The following is a 21,398-nucleotide window of genomic DNA, read 5'->3' on the forward strand; positions in this document are numbered from 1 at the left end:
ATTCTAACTATAATGTAGTTCAAATCACACAAAGTGGACAAACTTAAATGGTCTCAACATTTAGATGAATAAAAGCATGGATTCACTTTTTTTGAGTACAGCTCAAATATTACTCTTTGATCTTACATAGCATATCATCTTGCAATTCCATAAAAAGAAAAAGGTTATGTTAAAGAAAACTACCATATTTATATCCATATGATAATTTAAATCCTCCCAATTGGTCTCTTTTTCTTACTATGTCTAATTTCTCCCTTGTTCATATGATGACATTAATCAAGAAATTTGTGTTTAAAATTGGCAGGTTTATTATTATTTGCCAGGAAATTGATGATTTCCTTGAAATACTATTCAAAGAATGCCCTAAGTTTTAGCTTAATACATTCCACCTGCATGGAACATTTATTTTCCTTTCTTGCAAAATCTTCAAAACTTAGACCAAAATTCATCTCCACAGTAAGGCTTTTTCTGACCACCCTATCTTGAAGTTCTCTCTCTACTCTGAATTATAACAATAATTACCCATTAAATTCCCTTGGTAATTAGGCATCTACTATCTTATGACAATTCTTATTTAGCAAATTGGTACTGATACTTAAATATTTTAGTGAAATTTTACTTCCCATCCAAACCACTCCCCCATTTATAACTTATCTCCTTAATCAGACTGCAAACTCCTTAGGACAAGGAAGGTATACTCTATTTTATATTCCCACTCAACCTTATCACTCCACTCCTCCCAACACAACACCAGGGCCTAGAATAGAGCTTTGCACCTGTTTAGTTGATAATCAAAAAATATCTTGTTTCTGAATTTGAATTCAAGCAATTTAGCAAAACAATGTAACTAAGAAAATCAGATACTCAAAGAAAATTTTAAATTGCATTGCTGAAGAGAAGTTTCATGTCAAAAATTATGCCCTTATTGCTTAGAGCTCTGTGAGACACTGAAAAAAAGAAGGGGAATGAATACTAGAACAAAGTGATTTTGAGTCAATAATGACAAGTACGTAGAATAGTCAAATAATATTTTCAAAAATGGTATTATGATTAACAACACTAATGAAAACTATGATACCACATAAAGAGTAGAGCTTGATAATTATTTTTAAGGAAGATTTTTAACTTTAAGGTATGTAACTGCTTACCTTTTTACTTCTCATATAAGAAAGGCGGCCCTCGTGAGCATCAGGATAAGTGCAAAACAGATATGTGGTGATTGCATGCTTTAAAAAGGAGTCACCAAGCATTTCAAGTCGTTCCAAGTTAAATCCATCACTAGCATTAGAAAGGGTCAGAGCCTGAAGAATGAGTCCAGGATTTGGGCCAAGGGTTTTTGAGGAGTACCCGTTGGAAGGGTTTTGTTCAGAATCAATTCTCCCTTTTGAAGCAATAGAAATTTCTGAAGTACTGGTGGTCGCTGTCACTGCCTTTGTGGGGCATCCATCTGAGGTAGATTTGTTAGCATTTCCATCAAGATATTTATTACTCAGCAGAGTACATTCATTGTTGGATTTGGGCTGGTTCTCACTATTGTATAAATTCTGAATGGGATATGAGGTAGTTGGTTGTACAGGTATTTCCTGCCTGTAGTAATTTAGCTGATTTCCTTGGCAAAAGTCTCTATTGACTAAATCATAACTGCCATTGGCAAGATTTTTATTGTATGAAATACCATTAATTGCTGTGAGTTCTGTGGAAACTTCAATTTGTATCTTACTGGGTGACTCACTGAATAATGATCTGCAGGTCACAGACATCTGGTCATGATTTTCTACAGAGGAGGTTCTATTAGCGCCTTGATGTGCAGCATTTTCAGGGACTACAATTGTGCTGTGCTTACAATAATTTTCACTTTCAGCTAAAGAGGAATTAGGAATTGAGATGAAAGATTTACTGTCAATAGATTTTTTCCATCCAAAGTCCAAGTTAGGATATCTGTAAAGACAATATGATTGTTGAAGAGCTATTATTCCAAAATGATAAGTGCAAAATATAGTAACTGAAATATGTAAACATAAGCCTGCATATTTTCTATTGGCTCAAAAGAGAAACCTTCTTCCTATCCAGATAGTCCTCATTATAAGAAGACAGCTTACAAAAATCTGCTATGCCATAGTTAAGAAAGGACTAAATCTAGAGCAAATGAAAGTGGTAAAAAGCATAGCGGAAAGAGCACTCACTGGTCTTGAGAGTCAGAAGGGCTGACTGCACTATGACTCTGAAGCTTATTAATTATATGGCTATGGGCAAAACAACCAACTTTACAAAGCCTCCCAAAGCTTTTACATTGTAATGAAGAAAGTAACTCTATAAGTCTGAATGAGCCTTTATTACTTTAATAGTTATACTAAAGAAAATTTCGGGTCCCTTTCATTATTTTGTTTCATCTGTATCAGGTCAATGAAAAATAAATACATTAAGAGACAAAGAGGAGTTCCTCACATTGCAATTAAAGTAGAGAGGGCAGAGGGTCACAAAAGGGTAGAGGAGTAAAGAACTAAAGACAATATGGATTTTTAAAAAATGAAATGATCCTAGCCAGGCTTTCATCTCACTCTCCTATCAGATCTCCTACAGAATTCTTCCATCTCTGATCAAGAATTAATCCTCTTAGGAATAGATCTTTCTTTACATAATGAAAAAGTATAAGAAAAAAAGGATTTCAGTTACAAGCAAAGAATGAATCTATTTCATACACTGAAACATGCTTATTTTTTAAAATGTTCTCAGAATAACTTTTTAAGGGTATAAAAATATGAACTCACTTCAAGTTAGAAACTTCATTTATTCAATTCCTCTATAACTAGAATTTCAAACTAAGCAAGTAAAATTTTTAAAATAAGGCAAAGAATACCTGAAATCAGCAGGGAGTGATTTGACCCCTACACCAGCATCAGTGGCTGTCTGGGCTCTTAGTTCCTCTGCTGTCAAAAGGCAGTGCAGGCGATAAAGTATGCTAGGGAGACAAACTGCTTTTCTCCATAATGATGCTGGAATTGGATGAATTGCACAGAGCTCTGGAACCAATATCTTTGAACAAGAAGGAAAAGAGTTAATCAGATAATTTGTGATAACCTTAAAAATTATATTTACTCATTTTGGTAATATAAAAAATTTATCTAGTCATATCATATTAATGTAAAAGCAGTACCTGTTTATTTTGTAGACTTTCCCATTTGGCTTTCCTTTTTTCAGCACTACTTAGTGGAAGGGCTTTCCCCTTCTGATTTAAATGTCGAGGAGTCAAAAGATTAAGTCTAAAATTAGAAATAAAATTTCCCTTACTTTAACAAATAGTCAAAACGAAAACAAATTTTAGATGACAAAAAATAAACACTTTTGTCATTACCACTAAAAATAGTCTTCAGTATAAACTGACTTTCATACAATCACAGCTATCAGGGACCTAAGAAACCATAAATCCAGCTCCTCATATTATAAGTTCACAAAGGTAATAAGGTAGCATTAGGGAAATTAAAACCTAGTTCCTCTGATTCCACAAACAGTGCTCACTGCTACTTTCCTATATTTCAATGACTTCTTACCTTGAAGATGTATGGTCCACATCCAGCAGTGGCTGGTTTAGATTGGTCAGGTCAAGATTGTACTTTGTTTTATAATATTCTGCAAAAGTTTCATATTCAGGGGATGGGAATTTACTGAGTGGTGTAAGATCAGTATATACATCAGCAACATAAAATCGATGAGGCTGATCAAAGTTCCGATACCTAAACAAAAAAAGGTATGGGGGAAGGAGGTCAAGACCGATCATCTTTAAAATTTAGGTTATCACAACTAATAGAAAATTTATTTAAACATTTATTAGTTTGAGGTAATAAGAACTCTAAAGATGAAAAATTAGATGACATTTAAGAAAACTCTAAATGTGTAATAATGTATCTTAAATGGTTCATTTCAAATAGAACCTAAAAGCAAGATCTGCACCTAACTTTTAAAAAAATTAAGAACTCCATGTCATGTCTTTTACATTCCTGTTTATTAAAACCTTGACATTTCACTTAAATTTTACTATAAAGCCCCTTTCATTAATTCCATTATTTCCTATGCTTTTCATGCTTACACAGACTTAAAAAGGGAATGACATAATTACAGAAATAAAATACATGACTTCAAGTACAAAGATAATATATTCTGACTAATATTTAACTCTCCATTCATTCAACAACCCTTAATTAAGTGCCTATCGTAGCTATGTAAAACTTGACCCTATGTGAAACTATAAGATAGGGAACAGATGGTTCTACAAGAAGAATGTTATAAATGGGGAGTTGGCCTAACATTATAGCAAGATTTCGTGGCATTATGGTAGGCTTGGCTAAAATGTAATAATGACATTATTTCAACATTTAGTGGGGACACAAAATATATGTCACTCTACAACAAGAAAAAAAATCACTTCTTTAGCATTTGACTTTTCCCTCTCCCTTTATTATCATTAATGGTAAATATTTGTGTTTGGTAAAAGCTACCCCTGTGCTTTTTAAGAATATTATTTCTACTTTGTTTCACCAAGTTGGACAGGATAAAAAAAAACCTTCCTAAAACCAGAAAAATTAAAGGGTAAATACTTTAGGTACAACCAATCTATTTATTCAAAAATGATAAAAAAAAAAATAACAGTTGGTTTATCTCATTTCTGGTTAATCTACATAACTCCATAATAATCACAAAGCTTAGTAAAATACTGCATTGTCTTTTGACAGAAAGATTAAAATATACTCAACATTTTTAATATTCTAATTCTGTGAAGGGCAGCTGGGTGGCTCAGTGGATTGAGAGCCAGGCCTAGAGACTGGAGGTCCTAGGTTCAAGTCCGGCCTTGGACACTTCCAGCTGTGTGACCTTGGGCAAGTCACTTGACCCCTATTGCCCACCCTTACCACTCCTGGGCCAAGGACGGTCCCTAGCCTGGATGAAAAAAGAAGGAGGGTTGGGCGTGGGGCTAGCAACCCCACCCTGTAAAAACTGCATCTGCTAAAGAAACTGCAACCTAAAGTAGGGGCAGCTGGGCTAGCTCAGTGGATTGAGAGCCAGGCCTAGAGACGAAAGGTCCTAGGTTCAGTTCAAGTCCGGGCTCAGACACTTCCCAGCTGGGTGACCCTGAGCGACTGTGTGTCCCATTGCCTACTGGTTGTGGCCCTATGCTCCTAGAATGGAGTCCCAGGATAAAAAAAAAAATTCTGTGAAAACTGTTAACTTGTTTAATCTACATCGTAAACTACATAATCACTGCTATTCCCTAGAAAAGTTGTATAACACTATTATATTGTATCTGTCGCCCTCTCTCAAAACAAAACAAAACATTCTATCACTGCAAATTACTCTTTTAATGTATTTTTCTTGACAGAATTCTTAGGAACTATACTGAGAACCATTTGCATTCCATAGTAGGGATCTGAGATTATGGGTAATTGGAGGGAGGCAAAAGAAAGTTAATCTAAAAAGTTCTACAGGTAGTAAATATTTAAATTTTTCTCTCTTTCCTCTATTGAGATCTTTCTACCATGAAATAGCTGCTTCTAAACACAATCAGATTAGAGGACATGGGATATTTGAAAATAAGAATAAGCATCTTTCTATACTCATTTGTCAAAATCAACATATAAACTTTTATACTGGTAAGTATATTTGCAGAAAAATAGTGAAACCATTTAAAATAGCAAAAATTGGATACCTACCTTGGAATGATAACTGCATCCTGGTAATCTTCTAGTTTGAAAATAAAAGGTGTTTCTTTTGTATACTGAGTACTGGGAATGCCTATACGAGCTTCAGATTTTTCAATATCATCCATGAACTTAAAGTCAATGTCCAAAGTGCTGGAGTCATTAACTTAGAGGAAGGATAAAAAATCTTTACTTTGTTAGAAATAAAAAGGACAAAGACAAGAGATTTCCAATTCTGATCATACAATACCAGACTGGTCTCTAATTTATGAACAGAATAATAAATTTTGATATCCTAGATTTAAATATTTCATGGACCTGTGATTGCAGTGATGCAGTCAGTCCACTTTCCACCAGTGCACATAGCCATTCCTCCATGGCTTAGAAGATACTTTGTAAAAGTTGCTACAGGTGAGCAATTCCCAACCCTGTTACCTACATGGTGATGGCCATCTCAGAATTCACACAGCTTGGTGCTCAGACCACAGAAATATAGTCTATCATTAGGCCCATATTTATACCTTATAATTTGCCAGCAAAAAGAATTAGTGATTTTTGTGAGATAATGAATAGGGTATTTAAAGTTGGGATTTCTACTCTATGTCAAGACTGAAGCCTTACCAACATTAAGAGGTAGAACACAGTAGGCTGAATCAGCTTCTGTGGGTTTGAATTCTAGTGCAGGTTTTTCAAGCCGAAGAATATGTGAGAAAATGTACTGGTGAAGTCTTGTGATCAGCTCAAGCATTTGTAAGGACAAAGTGAAACCAGACTTCTTCAACTCAATAGATATAGTAACCTCTCCAGAGCGTGTATACACAGGAAAGTGAGGAATCTAAGCACCAACACAAAAAAGCCCCCAGCCAAAAGTTAATGATCAAATGGTGAATATAGAGTTACATCACCTATAAACACACAGAAAATACAGATGTGAAATATTTTTTAAAAAGAGGAAGTATCATTTTTCAAACACTAAACTTAATTTTGGGCTAATAAAAGATTCTTTATAAATCCTATTCTTACTCTGGAGAAAAATAAAGGATAAGACAAGGAAGTAGAAGGCAATGTGGAAAAGAAGTAACAGAAAATTGCTACCTGAGGTATAGGTTTGGCTGTCAGTATTCCAAAGCATCTTGTGGTATCCTCTGGAGGATAAAGCTTTCGTCTCCTAAAGTTAAGTTCATCAGGTAAAGGAGTAGTTAATACCATGCCGATTACATATAAGTAACAGGGCTGATCAGGTTTAGGATAACTATTCCTCAAACATTCTGGAATCTATAGTTGGGGAGAAAAAAATCAGAAACATTAAAACAAGTTCATGTAAAATGATTTCATTGCAATTAAGTAATTTTTCTCAATTTAGTTAGAAGTCTCTAAGAAAATGCTTAAGAAATAAATTCACGGCATAAAAATTATGACAACCAATCAATCAGTAAACATTTATTCTGTGATGTGAGGCAACTAATGGTGAGGTGAGGTCCTGGGTTCAAAACTGGCCTCAGACACTTACTAGCTGTGTGATCCTGAACAAGCCACTTAACCCTGTTTCCTTCAGTTTCCTCATTTGCAAATGAACTGGGGAAGAAAATGGCAAACTATTCCAGTATCTTTGCCAAGAAAATCCTAAATGATTTGCATTTCTCTAATTATTAGATTTAGAACACTTTCTCATGTGCTTATTGATAGTTTTGATTTCTTAATCTGAAAATTGCCTATTCATGTCCCTTGCCCATTTATCGATTGGAGAATGGCTTGATTTTTTGTACAATTGATTTAGCTCCTTGTATATTTGAGTAATTAGAACCTTTGTCAGAGTTTTTTGTTATAAAGTTTTTTTTCCCAGTTTGTTGTTTCCTTTCTTATTTTGGTTGCATTGTTTTTATTTGTACAAAAATTTTTTAATTTAATGTAATCAAAATTAATTTTGCATTTTGTAATTTTTTCTAACTCTTGCTTGGTTTTAAAATCTTTCCTTTCCCAGGGATCTGACTATTCTGTGTTCGCCAAATTTACTTATAGTTTCCTTCTTTATATTCAAGTCGTTCACCCATTCTGAATTTATCTTGGTGTAGGGTGCAAGATGCTGATCTAAACCTAATCTCTCCCATATTGTTTTCCAATTTTCCAAGCAGTTTTTGTCAAATAGTGGATTTTTGTTCCAAAAGTTGGGCTCTTTGGGTTTATCATAAACAGACTTACTGACGTCAATAACCCCAAGTCTATTCCATTGATCCTCCCTTCTGTCTCTTCACCAGTACCATATTGTTTTGATGACCACTGCTTTATAGTATAGTTCAGTGATGGGCAAATTTTTTAAAGAGGGGGCCAAAGGAAAGGAAATGCTCATCTGTCAGTCTGTTTCTAAGGCAACTCTTTACAAGTTTCATGTTACTGTATCCTACTCATTGTATTCGTCAGATTAGGAATAATGTCACGCAGCTGGACAGAACATTTCAGGGGGCCACAGCTGGCCCACGAGCCATAGTTTGCCCATCACTGGTATACTTTAAGGCCTTCCTTCACGTTTTTTTTTTCCATTATTTCCCTTGATATTCTTGATCTTTTGTTCTTCCAAATGAACTGTTATAGTTTTTTCTAATTCTGAAAAAAAAGTTTCTTGGTAGTTTTGATAGGCATGGCACTAAATAAGCAAATTAATTTGGGCAGAATGGTCATTTTTATTATATTAGCTCATCCTACCCATGAGCAATCAATGTTTTTCCAATTCTAGTTTTAATTGTTTGGAAAGTGTTTTGTAGTTCTGTTCGTATAATCCTTGTGTTTGTTTGGTAGATAGATTCCTAAGTAACTCTGAGGTATCACCTCACACCTAGCAAATTGGCTAAAATGACAGCAGGGGAGAGTAATGAATGCTGGAGGGGATGTGGCAAAATTGGGACATTAATGCATTGCTAGTGGAGTTGTGAACTGATCCAACCATTCTGGATGGCAATTTGGAACTATGCTCAAAGGGCTATAAAAGACTGCCTGCCCTTTGATCCAGCCATAGCACTGTTTGGTATATACCCCAAAGAGATAATAAGGAAAAAGACTTGTACAAAAATATTTATAGCTGAGCTCTTTGTAGTGGCAAAAAACTGGAAAACAAGGGTATGCCCTTCAATTGGAGAATGGCTGAACAAAATGTGGTATATGCTGGTGATGGAATATTATTATGCTCAAAGGAATAATAAACTAAAGGAATTCCATGTGAACTGAAATAACCTCCAGGAATTGATGCAGAGTGAAAGGAGCAGAACCAGAAGAACACTGTACACAGAGGCACTGTGGTAAAATCGAATGTAATGGACTTCTGTACCAGCAACAATGCAATGACCCAGGACAATTCTGAGGGATTTATGGAAAAGAATGCTACTCATTCAGAGGAAGAACTACAGGAGTGGAAACACAGAAGAAAAATAACTGTTTGAACATACGGGTTGATGAGGACATGATTTGGGATGTAAACTCTAAATGACTACCCTAGGGCAACTATCAATAATATGGAAATAGGTCTTGATCAATGGCACATTTAGAAACCAGTGGAAATGCACATTGGCTACGGAGGTAGGGGGTTTGAGGGGGAAGTGGGGGAGGGCTTTTGGGAGGGGATATGGGGGGGTGGAGGGGAGAGTAAGAACATGAATCATGTAACCATGGAAAATTTTTTCTAAAAAAGAAATTTTAAAAAAAAGAAAGAAAATCCTAAATGGGGTTACATAGTCACACAACTGAAACAACTGAACACATATGATGACTATGATGGGGATACAAAGAGAGGCAAAAAAAAAAAAAAAAAACAGTTCCTGCCTTCAAGGAGCTTACAATTTAATGGGGAGATGTAGAAAGATGGTCTTACATTTGTTAATGCTGAAACTTTTTTTTTTTGCTAAACTTTAAGAATATAATCTTTTAAAGAACAAAATACAATATATTACTATTCAAAAATCAAGAAATTGAGTATTTGGGAAATTTGAAAATTAATTTAAATTGGTTTACCTAAGTGGCCACTGAATCTAAAACACACATGAAAGAAATTCCCATAGACCTCTGAAGAGAAGGAACCCACAGCCTCTCCAGGAGTCCCATTCTACTTTTACTAGAAATAACTGCCAAAGAAAAATTTTTTTAACATCAAGCCTAAATTTGCCCCTTCACAACTTCTATTTATCCTGGTTCTGCCCTCTAGAGACAAACCATTCTTCAAATACTTGAGAAAGCAACCATTTCTCCCCTGAGTCTTCTCTTCTCCATATCTAACCAATCTTTATATGACAAGATTTCAAGGCCCTTCACTATCCTGGTTGCTCTCTTCTAATACTTTTGAGCATGATAATGTCCTTCTTACATCATGGAACCTAAAACTGAACACAACATTCCAGATGAAGTATGAGGAAAGCATAGTACAATGGAACTATCAACAGATTAAAAATAGTCCAAAGTATCTTAGCTGAATGGCATTAAGTTTTGAAGGTGAAAGTACGTACAGCAAAAGCAAAACAAAGCAAAATCTTGGAGATGAGGCTACAAACAGATAAGTTGTTATTCTCTCTTAAAAAAATAAAGACTTGGAAATCTTAACAAAAATTCTAGGAAGTTCTTCAGACCAGTGTTTCTATAGCTAGAGATCAGATCCCAAGAAAAGCAATCTAGAATTATACAACTCAGTCCCTGAAACTATTGTAGGATCATATATTTAAGAGCCAGAAGATATTTCAGAGGTCATTTAAACTAATTCTCTAATTTTACAGTTGAAAAAAACCAAGGTTCAAGAAGGCTAATAAATTGATCCAAGGTCACAGCAGACAATAAGTATCAAAGGATAAATGTGAAGCCAGGTCCTTAAACTCTAAACCACTGATCTTCTACTCCAATACTTAACATCTTACATCTTTTTTACCACCACTAAGTGGAAATGGGTGAAAGACGTTACTGTCACCATAACTTTCTAAAGGGAATGATAAAATCACACTGAAGGTAAGAGGAATTTTGAAAGTGGTTTCAAGAGCTCCCAATAACATGATTTAAAAAAAATTCAGAACTAAAGCTGTAAAGTCAGCAAATATTGGGATATGGCCCCTAAAAGAATGAATAAAAATGGAGAGAAATTCAAGTTTCCTACCCTGAGGGTAGGAAAAGAAACAACTCAATTGAAAGACAGTTATATAGTAAATACTGAGGTGCACTCATTTATTTAACACATGATTTTTTTTAATCAAGACAGCACACAATCCTTACAGTTCCTCTCTATCTACACTGAAGGAGAATGTTGTTGCTGGAATCACTAATGTTACTGTTTAATCAACAAATATCTCTCTCTCTCTCTCTCTCTCTCTCTCTCTCTCTCTCTCCATTTTCAGGATCCAAGAGACAATTAAGTAAAGTTTATGACTGCTGCAGAGTATACATTAGTTGTGCAGCTTATCTTAATATCTATCTAGCTTTTAAAATGCTATTTGCTCACATCGTTTTGAAACAACCTGAATTTACAAGCTCTTACACTTCAGGAAAAAAAGTATAGTCAATAAGTCAAGTTGACAAGCACAAGTCAATTAGGCATTTGCTTATGTGCCAGGCACTGTTCTAAGTGCTGAAAATACAAAAAAAAAAAAAAAGGAAAACAGTTAAACTAAATGAAGAAATCCCAGTTCTCAAGAAACTCAGTCTAATGGGAGAGATAAAATGCAAAAAATTATGTATAAACTAGATATAAATATGTAGGATAAACTGGATTATCAAGAGATGGAAAATACTAGCATTAAGGTTATGGTTAAAAAGGGGTTATTGCAGAAAACAAACTTGAAGACTTAAAGGAATCCAGAAGACAGAGATAAGGAAGAAAATTCCAGGCATGGGAGACAGGCAATAAAAATGCATGGATAAGAAAACAGAAGTGTCTTGTTCTTAGCACCTGCAAGGAGGCCAGTATTACTGGATTGCAAAGTACACAGGGAAAAGTAAAGTGTAGGAGGCTGAGTTATGGATAATTTTGAATGCCCAGAGTATTTTATATCTGATCCTGGCAGTATAAGGGAGTCACTAGAGTTTACTAAAAAAAAGGGGGGGGGCAGGGAAACATAAGGGAAGAGGGAACCATCCTTTAGGAAGACCAACTGGACAGTTTGAATGGAGGCTAGCCTAGGATAGGGAGAGAATTGAGGCAGATAGGTCAACCAATAAGAAGCACCCACATACAGAGCACTGGCTAGCTCCTCCCACAATCCATCTTAAGAAGATCATTTCTTCATTCTTCTCCAGGCTATACCATCTGGACTTTCTCTACCACACCCACTGAGCAGGACACCTTCATTCTGATAAATATCCCCTTTTAGCTCCTTTTTATATATTGTCGTCTCTCATTAGAATGTACACTCCTTAGAGCAGCTAGGTAACACAATAGAAAGAGCACTAGGTCCAGAATTAGGAGGCCCTGGGTTCATATCTGACCTCAAGACACTTCCTAGCTCTGTGACCCTGGCAAGTCACTTAACTCCAATTGCCTAGATAGATAGAAGGTAAGGATTATTTAAAAAAAAAAAAAAAAAAGAATGGAAGGTCTTTGATGACAAGGGCTAGTGGTTGTCTTGTTGCTTATATTTGTATTTCCAGCACTTGACACAGTGTCTGGCACACAGAGAATGCTTAGTAAGTGCATATTGACTTGATTTTACTTGATTTTTTTCCTGTGTAAAATGTTAGGCTTTTCTCCTTGACTGGTCAAAGACCTCTCTGAAGAAGTCCAGGTTGTCTGCCCCCCTTGTCTTCCTTCTTTTCTCATCACTTCTTGCTATCCTCAGCTTTCTTCAAGGCTCAGCTCAAATCCTATTTGCTATAAAAAAACTTCTCAGGTGTCTGCTGGTTGCCAATGCCTTTTCTATCTTCAAATTACCTTGTATTTACCTATCTGTTTATATAGAAGAAAATAAAAACTTCCAAAGAAAATATAAACTCCTTAAAGATAGGGGTACTTTTTTTCATTTTTGCATATGTATTTCTAGTGTCCAGAATTAAATTGCTTTATTATTGGGCTTGGAGCATTATCACACACAAAGAGACCTGACCAAATATAAGGAATCTCCCATTTTGAGGGGGTAGCTGGGTAGGTAGTGTTGGGTCTGGAGTCAGAATGACCCGAGTTCAAATCTGGCCTCAAGACACTTACTAGCTATATGACCCTGTGTAGGTCAGTTAACCCTGTTCTTTAACTACAAAATGAGCTAAAGAAGGCAAATGGCAACCACTCCAGTATCTTTAGGGAGAAAATCCTAAATGGGGGTATTGGATATTTGGATTTGGATATGATTGAATAATAACTTCTATTTGGATCCTGGTAGGCCCAACCTTTTATCACCAAGAGTCATCTAGTGATACTGTCTATAAATCATAGAACACCACAATTTCAGAAATCACAAAATTATGCATAAACAAAAAGGTGGGATAGTAAATCCTCTGTATGAGTTAGAGGACTACAACAGAGGATGAGAAATTGTGAATAAGTTGCAATCTTTAATTATTGTAGGAACTACATACACTGATATTGTCACAAATACCACAAAGTAACAAGAATAGTAGAATATGGTGAAATACTTATTCCCCTGCACTCTAATCCAGAGACACTGGCCTTCTTGCTGTTCCTCAAACATAATACTCCATCTCCCCCCTCTGAGCATTTTCTCTGGCTGTTGCCCATGTCTAGAATTTTCTCCTTCTTCATCCCTACCATCTGGCTTCCTTCAAGTTCCAGCTATAATCCTAGCTTATATAGAAACTCTTTCCTGACACCCTCCTACTGCTACTGTGTTCCCTCTAATATCTCCAATTTATCCTGTATATAACTCATTTGTACATACATTGCTGTTTGCATGTTGTCTCCCTAGTTAGACCATGTACTCCTTGGGACAGGGATTATCTTATGTGTTTTTGTTTTGTTTTGTTTTGTTTTGTATCTCTAGAGCTTAGCACAGTGCCTGGTATTTAATAAGTGCTTCAATGTTTATTGTGTGGCTGGCTTTATATATATTATGTTATCTTATATGGTTCTCACAGCAATCTTGTGGGTAACTGAAGAACATTACTATTTCATTTTATAGATGAGGCAAGACATCTAGATGTAGAAATAACATGAACAAAACAACAGAGGTAGGAAAGAATGTTGGTTGTCTCAGGGACAGTGAGGAGACTAGCTTTGCTGTAGCAGAAGATAGATGTTGGGCAATAGTGGCATGTAGTCACAATCCTAACTGTGCCATTTATGTTGCTATACGGCCTTGTACAAATCACTTCCAACTCTTAGAACCTCAGTTTCCTTACCTTCAAAACAGGGATGACACTTATATAGTATACATACATCACATACACTTTTCAAACCCTAAATGCATTACACAAATGAAGCTATTATCATATAAATATGAATTGTCACCAGAAGAAGTTCAAACTACTGAAAGTGAAACAAAATGCCTGAGATTTGACATTGTAAGAAAAGAAGATCCCAGAAGATGTTATATCTGTATTTAGTTATAATCAATACTAACTGCTTTTGGGTAACACTGCCTCCGTTTTGTGGAGCCTGGTCGGCCTGGAACGCTGGTTTCTTCTTCATCATGTAAATCAAGCTCTTCCTCATATTTAACAGTCTCTTTTCCAACTGGCATCAAATGATCATCTAGTTCACCTGTTCATTACCAAAAAAAAAAAAAAGGAAAGGAATTTGGCATAAATAACCTAAATATTACTTATTTAAAAGTTAAAATTATATTCTAGAAGTCAAGTACTAAATTTTGTAGTTTTACTGAGTGCATTCAATATTGAAACTCTAGAAGCACTTAACATGAATTTGCAGTTGTGAATTACATTATTGAACAAAGGATCAGAGATTCAGAACTAGAAAGGACCTTAGAGGCCAATAAATTCAACTCTTCATTTTACAGATAAGGAAATTGAGGCAAAAAGCTAACAAATGTCTGAGATGGGATTTGAAAAAAAAAAACAACCCTCTTTTTTCCTTAAAAACTGCAAATTCTTTGCTTTCCATTCTGTAAGAATGGATTAGGCTAAAATTATCTAAGTGGATGGTTGACAAGAACAAATTTTCCACAGCTATCTAAGGAAAAGACATCATCTGCTCAGGTCATGGCAATGACAACAACTGAGACACTTAGAATGTGTTTCTAATTATGCTATTTCTAGAATGATGCAAATCCAAAATGGGTATTTCTTCACACACAATATAGTCAGAATAGCCGTATATTATTTAAGTCTTGTTTGTTAAGAATATGGCTAAAATGTTCTTTAACTAAAATATACCATCAGCAGTAATAGTCCCTACAAAGTATAAATTTGGGTGTCCATAAATAAATTTTATTCAAAATTTTTTTCATGCATTTTCTATATTGATGCTGCATTTCAAATATCCTTACCAATTTTGTGTAGTTTTTCACAGCAAATGAGAGCTACAACTCTTTCAGCCAGTCTTGCACAATTCATTTGTGGACCCTGAAAATAATGAGAACTTTAATTTTCACATTAGCATCACTAAGTTATCAACTCCATTTATTTTTTAAAAGGCAATATACTTTTTTAACCTCAAAAAAATTTTTAAGTTCGGTTTATCTAACATTAGAAAACTTTATATTTTGAGAAATACTGGAATTTCTATGGAACTTTTGATCTCCATTTAAGAGAAGATGCATTTTTATAAATTCCTATGGAAGAATAAAAGATCATTACAGTTTTAAATTATGAATCAATTAATTTTAATAAAATTAAAACAGCTTTTGTACACAGTAAAAAGAAAATCTTCATTCCAACTGTAAATTACAAGCACTTATGTATTTTAAGACTGATATATAATTATGACACATTAATAAAGAAGGGACCTCTGAAATGGGTAGTATATTAGACTAAATAACCTGTAAGGTCCTTTCCAACCATAAAATTACATGAGTAATACAAAAATAATACTTAAGTATTTCTCTTCCTCCACAAGGATACAACTGTTTGGTTTTTATGTATCATAGGTAGCATCCCAAATCTTATTTACACCCCTATAAACCAAATTAGTGGATCTTAAAAGCATAAGATTTAATCACAGAACAGAATCTTTGGGAGACGGAGGAGAGGAAAAAATGAAATAACTTGCATAGCTTCCTCTATAGTAAATAATGCAAAACAAAGAAATAGTTCTCTACAGATTCTATACACAAAAGCACATGTAATTTTTCCAAACTTACAACAATGGCAGCTCGGAGAGGCGAGTTAATTGGCAGATAGAGAGTTGAGTAAAATGTACCGTCTGGCAATTCTCGGGTCTTGCATTTAGGAGCTAGATGAGTAAACGGATCACTTGGTAATCTTGCACAGTATCTGAAGATAAAGATAAAAAGAAATTAAAAAGATGGAAAATAGTCAGGTAGAACAATAATGGTGTTTATTTTCATTACCTTGACTATGAGCAGTGATTCCCAAAGTGGGTACTACTGCCCCCTGGTGGGTGGTGCAGCAATCCAGGGGAGTAGTGATACCCATAGGTGCATTTATCATTCCTATTAATTGCTATTAAAATTTTTAAAAAATAAATTTCCAGGGGGCTAAGTAATATTTTTTTCTGGAAAGGGGGTGGTAGGCCAAAAAAGTTTGGGAAACACTATGAGCTTGGCTTGCAAAAAAAAATTAAAAATATAAAAAAAATTAAAAGGCAAAAAAATAAAATAAAGAGTTTGATTTATAACTCTTGCACACAGGACCATATTAGTATTCACTTTGCTATGTGCTTAGATAGATCATAGCATAATACAAAAGCCAGGTATGTACAGTCAAACCTTTTTCTAGACATAATGAGAAAGCTATTCACTTGGATTCAAATAAATTAATATCATGTCAAAAATATAAACTGGTTAAAATAATTCTGTGGTACCACTTCACAGCTATTAGACTGGCTACTTTCACAGAAAATAAAAATAATAAATGTTGGAAGAGATGTATAAAAACTGGAAAACAATATACTGTTGGGGGAGTTGTGATCTGATCCAACTATTTTGGAGCAGAATTTGGAACTATGCTCCAAAGACTCTTAAAACTGCATACCCTTTGATCCATCAATATCATTACTAGGTCTTTATCCCAAAGAGATTCTAAAAATGGAAAAAAGACCTATTTGTACAAAAATATTTATTGTAGCTCTATTTCTGGTAATAAAGAATGGGAAATTGAGGGGTTATCCACCATTTGGGGAATGGCTGAACAATGATTGTGATGAAATAGTTTGTGCTATAAGAAATGACAAGCAAGATTACTTCAGAAAAATCTAGAAAGATTTAACAGAACTGATTGCAAGGTGAAGTAAGCAAAACCAGAAGAGCATTGTACAATGACAGCAATATTTTTGGACAATTGTGAGCAACCTAGTTATTCTAAGCAATGTAGTGATCCAGAGACTCGTGATGAAAAAATTCCCTCCATGAACCAACAGAATATGAATGCAGACTGAAACATACTGAATTTCACTTTCTACTTCTTTTTTTTTAATTTGAGACTTCTTCCACAAAATAACCAATATGCAAAAATGTTTTACATGATTGCACATATAAAATATATACCAGATTGTGTACTATATCTCAGAAAGGAGGGAGAGATGGGAGAGACAAAGAATTTGGAACTCAAAACTTATTTTAAAAGGCAAAAAAATTATTTTTACATGTAACTGGGGAAAAATAAAATATTATTTTTTAAATGTATGTCAAATTAAAGTAATCTGTAAAATGGGGGAAATAATACTTGTTCCACTTATCTCACAGGTTCACTGTAAAGAAAGCACTTTATAAGTTCTATATAGATATACTCTAGATTTATCTTGTAAGAAACAAATAAAAACAATCTATAATTTTAAAAATATACATATATAAAAATTGGTAAAACAACCTCATGTCACTACTTTTCAAAAAATACAACTTCACCTGATACTTATATACTTAAAAAAGGAACTACTACATGTCTCAGAAAGTGAAATATAATTAAGCAGAAGCAAGTATCCATTAACCTAGAGTTGATAATGAATGCTTAAACATTAGGTTCCTCTTTTTTTAAACCTCCCAACCAGAATTTTTAGGTTGTTTTGGTTTTTTTTGAAACATACTTTTTATATGAATTATTGTTTGTATTGGTAAAAACTGATGAGTATGTGCAAAGATACATAACCCTTATGGAAGAGGATATTTCAAAATTATTTGTGTATATCTAAAATGATATTGTTCACTTTTAAAAATATAAATCTTGGGGGCAGCTGGGTAGCTCAGTGGAGTGAAGAGTCAGGCCTAGAGACAGGAGGTCCTAGGTTCAAACCCGGCCTCAGCCACTTCCCAGCTGTGTCACCCTGGGCAAGTCACTTGACCCCCATTGCCCACCCTTACCACTCTTCCACCTATAAGACAATACACCAAAAATTAAGGGTTAAAAAATATATATATATAAATCTTGTAACAGCCATAGGTTTTTAGTCTTTAAATGAACACAAATGATGTAGCACCATACCTATTGATGTGTCCGATGGCTGTATTAATTGTGACTCTTGGACTTCCATCATCTGGCCTCAAAACATAGGGTGGGAAAATATCATCATCATCCACAATAGGTTCAGTTTCAGTCTCACCAGTATCAACTGATTTGGAACATTTGTTTCTTAAGATCTGAATGTTTTAAACATAAAATATTTGATGAAAATATTACCTCTTTTGGTAGAATTTTTTTGCCTTTATATATGCCAATCCTTAATAGGAATTTGTTTCTTTACCTATGAATAAATGGAGATTTTGAACCTTTGAACTTCATCCCCCCCAGAAGTCCCTTAGAATTTCACAAAATTCCCTTTAATCTCTCCTGCGCCTCCATGTTTACATGGTCACATTATTGTTTTATTAGTTCTACAGCTCTTCCCTCTGGCTCTCTTCTTCATGAGCGCAGCTGAGTTAGTTTAATACCTTTTAATTCTAGTTTTTTATGTTGGTTTATTATTAATAAAACTTTTATAAAATATAATACTTAGCTTTTGCATATTAATTTTAATCTCTACACCCATGTCCCTTTCTCATTTCAAACTCTAAACTTCAAAAAGGCTTTCCCAATGACTCCCATGCCATATTCCCTCAACAAAGAAAAAAGTCTCTACTATAATTGTACATCTTTGTACATTTCTCTACAAATGTTAAATTTTTTTAAAAAATGAATGTATTTGCTGAACTTTTCCATCATGTGATAGGTTCCTCAAAAACAGTCTCCTATGAGGCAAAACGCTTAGAATCAGAAAGTCTGGGTTTAAACCTAGGTTTTGTGACTTATTAATTGTGTGATCTTAGGCAAATCATTTGATACAAGGCTGTTTGTAACAACAGGATGAGAATAACTGTACCATCTACTTTCCAGAGTCTCAGAACCATGCAGAGCTGGAGGGATCTTAGAGATCATCTAATCCTAAGACTCTTAATTTGAAGTTCATGAACTTATTTTTTATAAAAATTGATAACTACATATTTGTTTCCTTTAAAATACTAAGTATTTTATTTTAAGCATTTAAAAATATTATTCTGGGAAGTACATAGACATCACCAGACTGCCACAGGGATCCATGACACAAAAAAGGTTAAGCACTCCCAATCTAGTCTAATCCCTTTAATAAATAAATAATAAAATATATTCAGAAAGATTAAAATTATTTTATTCAAGGTCACTGAGTGAATGAATATGGAAGAAGTAAGATTCAAAGCTAGGTCTGGTGCTTCCTCCACCAAACCTTGTTATACGGATCAAAATAAGAAAATGTACATAGTTATATAAACATTGAATTGCTATATAAAATCAGTTACTGTTGTCAATTTATCACATTTCCCTACACTGATCTAACCCATACCCAGTGAACCCTTCACAACCACTCAAAATTTCATCTCTCCCAGAAAACCATTCTCATTCAAACAATTTTGATACAATTGCTGCTTTATTCTGGTTGTCTCAGAACTTCTAATTTATACTACTGTTGTGCAATACCTGTTATGCCATTTCAAGCAAAATGAGATCCATACTAATGTGGAAGATCTAGCCCTTCATTAGATTACAAGTTTTTGGTTTCTTCTATTCCTGTTATCTTCTGTGACAGTGCTGACTACAATGCTTAACACATCATATGCAGAAAAGTTTGTCATTCACATTGAGCTCTCTAGAAATGCTGCTGATGAAGAGTACATTTATTTATGAAACTTACCTTTTCAATAGCTTTGTAAGTTTTAAGATCATCTTCAAAACTTTTTATTTTGTCTGAATCAGCTAACATGATATAATTAGAGATGGGTGCCCTTGCTCTTCCCTTAGACTGTACATAAGATCGATATTCAGTAGGCAAATCAAAGCGAACTACCAGGTTGCATTTTGGTATGTCAACACCCTCTTCTACAATACTAGTTGCAATAAGTAGGTTGGTCTCATGTGCCCTAAATTTCCTAAGTACCTGTAATTAAAGAGAAAAAAGGACCAAGATAAAAATAGTTCTTAAATCACATAGCCATCAGCATTATAGAAGTTAAACACCATGGAAGAGTAGGTAGTTAAAGTAATTAAACCTAAAAATTGGTAAGCAAACTGATGCCTCTATTTCCATGCCCATAATGGACTCTGAGTATTAAAGCTAAAATGTCAACAGCATAGTAAAGGAAAGAAAAACAATCTAAATACAAAAAGTAAATTCCAAATGAATACCCTAATGTGGCCATAAAATGTTAAGCTCCTATAAAATGGGTCCATCCAATTAAGTGACCAAATGTGCTATAACTTCTGAAGTATTATTAATATAAGAACCCTGAATAATTTGCTTTACACATAGATATTAAAATATGCTAATCTCAATAATCTAAATCTGTCAAATCACTCACAATTACATATTGCAGGTAATTACTTATTTTATTGTTTGGAGGCTCATCAATCACCAACAATTGTGATCAGCAACCATGGTATATAGCTTTTTAGGCAAAAATATACATTCCATTTTTGCATAAAATTTTCAAATATACTAAGTTCAACAGTCCCTTTGTTTCTCTCTATTGGAACCAATTAAACATTCAGCTGTGTCTCTAAAAAGTGAAATAACAGGACTAGTTCTGAGTCTCCTATGTAAAAATAATTCAAGAACCATACCACTTTAGTTCTTTTAATAGAAAACAAACTTACAAACCTGGAAGTATTTATTGTCCTTTGAAAAAGAGTATTTAAACTGTAATTTAAGTTTCTTTTTTAACCCTTACTTTCCATCTTAAAATCAATACTGTGTATTGGTTCCAAGGCAGAAGAGTGATAAGGGCTAGGCAATGGGGTCAAGTGACTTGCCCAGAGTCACTCAGCTAGGAAGTGTCTGAGGCCAATTTGAACCCAGGACCTCCCATCTCTAGGGATGGCTCTCAATTCACTGAGCCACTCAGTTGCCCCCAGTTTAAGTTTCTTTATGAGACTATACCTGAAATTTGGACATTAAAGATGGTAATAAGAATTGAGTTCCCAAAATCTAAAAGTGCAATGTCTCTTAAAAAACATTCAAGTGTCTAGAAGTCTTTCATGTTAATCAAACAACAAATTGCACTTGGGATAACTTGCTACACAAGTCTTGAGCAGTATTTTGTTAGTCTAAACAAGAACTAAGAAGTTGATTTTTTCCCTTTGAAGTAGTTAAAATTGCCA

General features: G+C 34.4%; 1 protein-coding gene across 3 annotated transcripts in view; it reads right to left on the reverse strand.

Annotated features, from left to right (window-relative positions):
* The window catches only part of DICER1 (dicer 1, ribonuclease III), a 69,590-nt gene that overhangs the window by 23,259 nt on the left and 24,933 nt on the right, over positions 1 to 21,398 (reverse strand). For all 3 annotated transcript variants that reach the window (XM_044664578.1, XM_044664579.1, XM_044664580.1), the window contains 12 exons: positions 19,936 to 20,178; positions 18,216 to 18,370; positions 15,920 to 16,052; positions 15,107 to 15,182; positions 14,222 to 14,361; positions 6,786 to 6,965; positions 6,312 to 6,525; positions 5,703 to 5,856; positions 3,549 to 3,731; positions 3,155 to 3,260; positions 2,858 to 3,033; positions 1,149 to 1,938 (listed from right to left, as the gene is read on the reverse strand). In XM_044664578.1, the coding sequence (XP_044520513.1) occupies positions 1,149 to 1,938; positions 2,858 to 3,033; positions 3,155 to 3,260; positions 3,549 to 3,731; positions 5,703 to 5,856; positions 6,312 to 6,525; positions 6,786 to 6,965; positions 14,222 to 14,361; positions 15,107 to 15,182; positions 15,920 to 16,052; positions 18,216 to 18,370; positions 19,936 to 20,178 (2,550 nt within the window). The remainder of the gene's footprint in view (positions 1 to 1,148; positions 1,939 to 2,857; positions 3,034 to 3,154; positions 3,261 to 3,548; positions 3,732 to 5,702; positions 5,857 to 6,311; positions 6,526 to 6,785; positions 6,966 to 14,221; positions 14,362 to 15,106; positions 15,183 to 15,919; positions 16,053 to 18,215; positions 18,371 to 19,935; positions 20,179 to 21,398) is intronic.

Source organism: Gracilinanus agilis, chromosome 2, assembly GCF_016433145.1.
Source record: "Gracilinanus agilis isolate LMUSP501 chromosome 2, AgileGrace, whole genome shotgun sequence".
Taxonomy (NCBI): Eukaryota; Metazoa; Chordata; class Mammalia; order Didelphimorphia; family Didelphidae; genus Gracilinanus; species Gracilinanus agilis.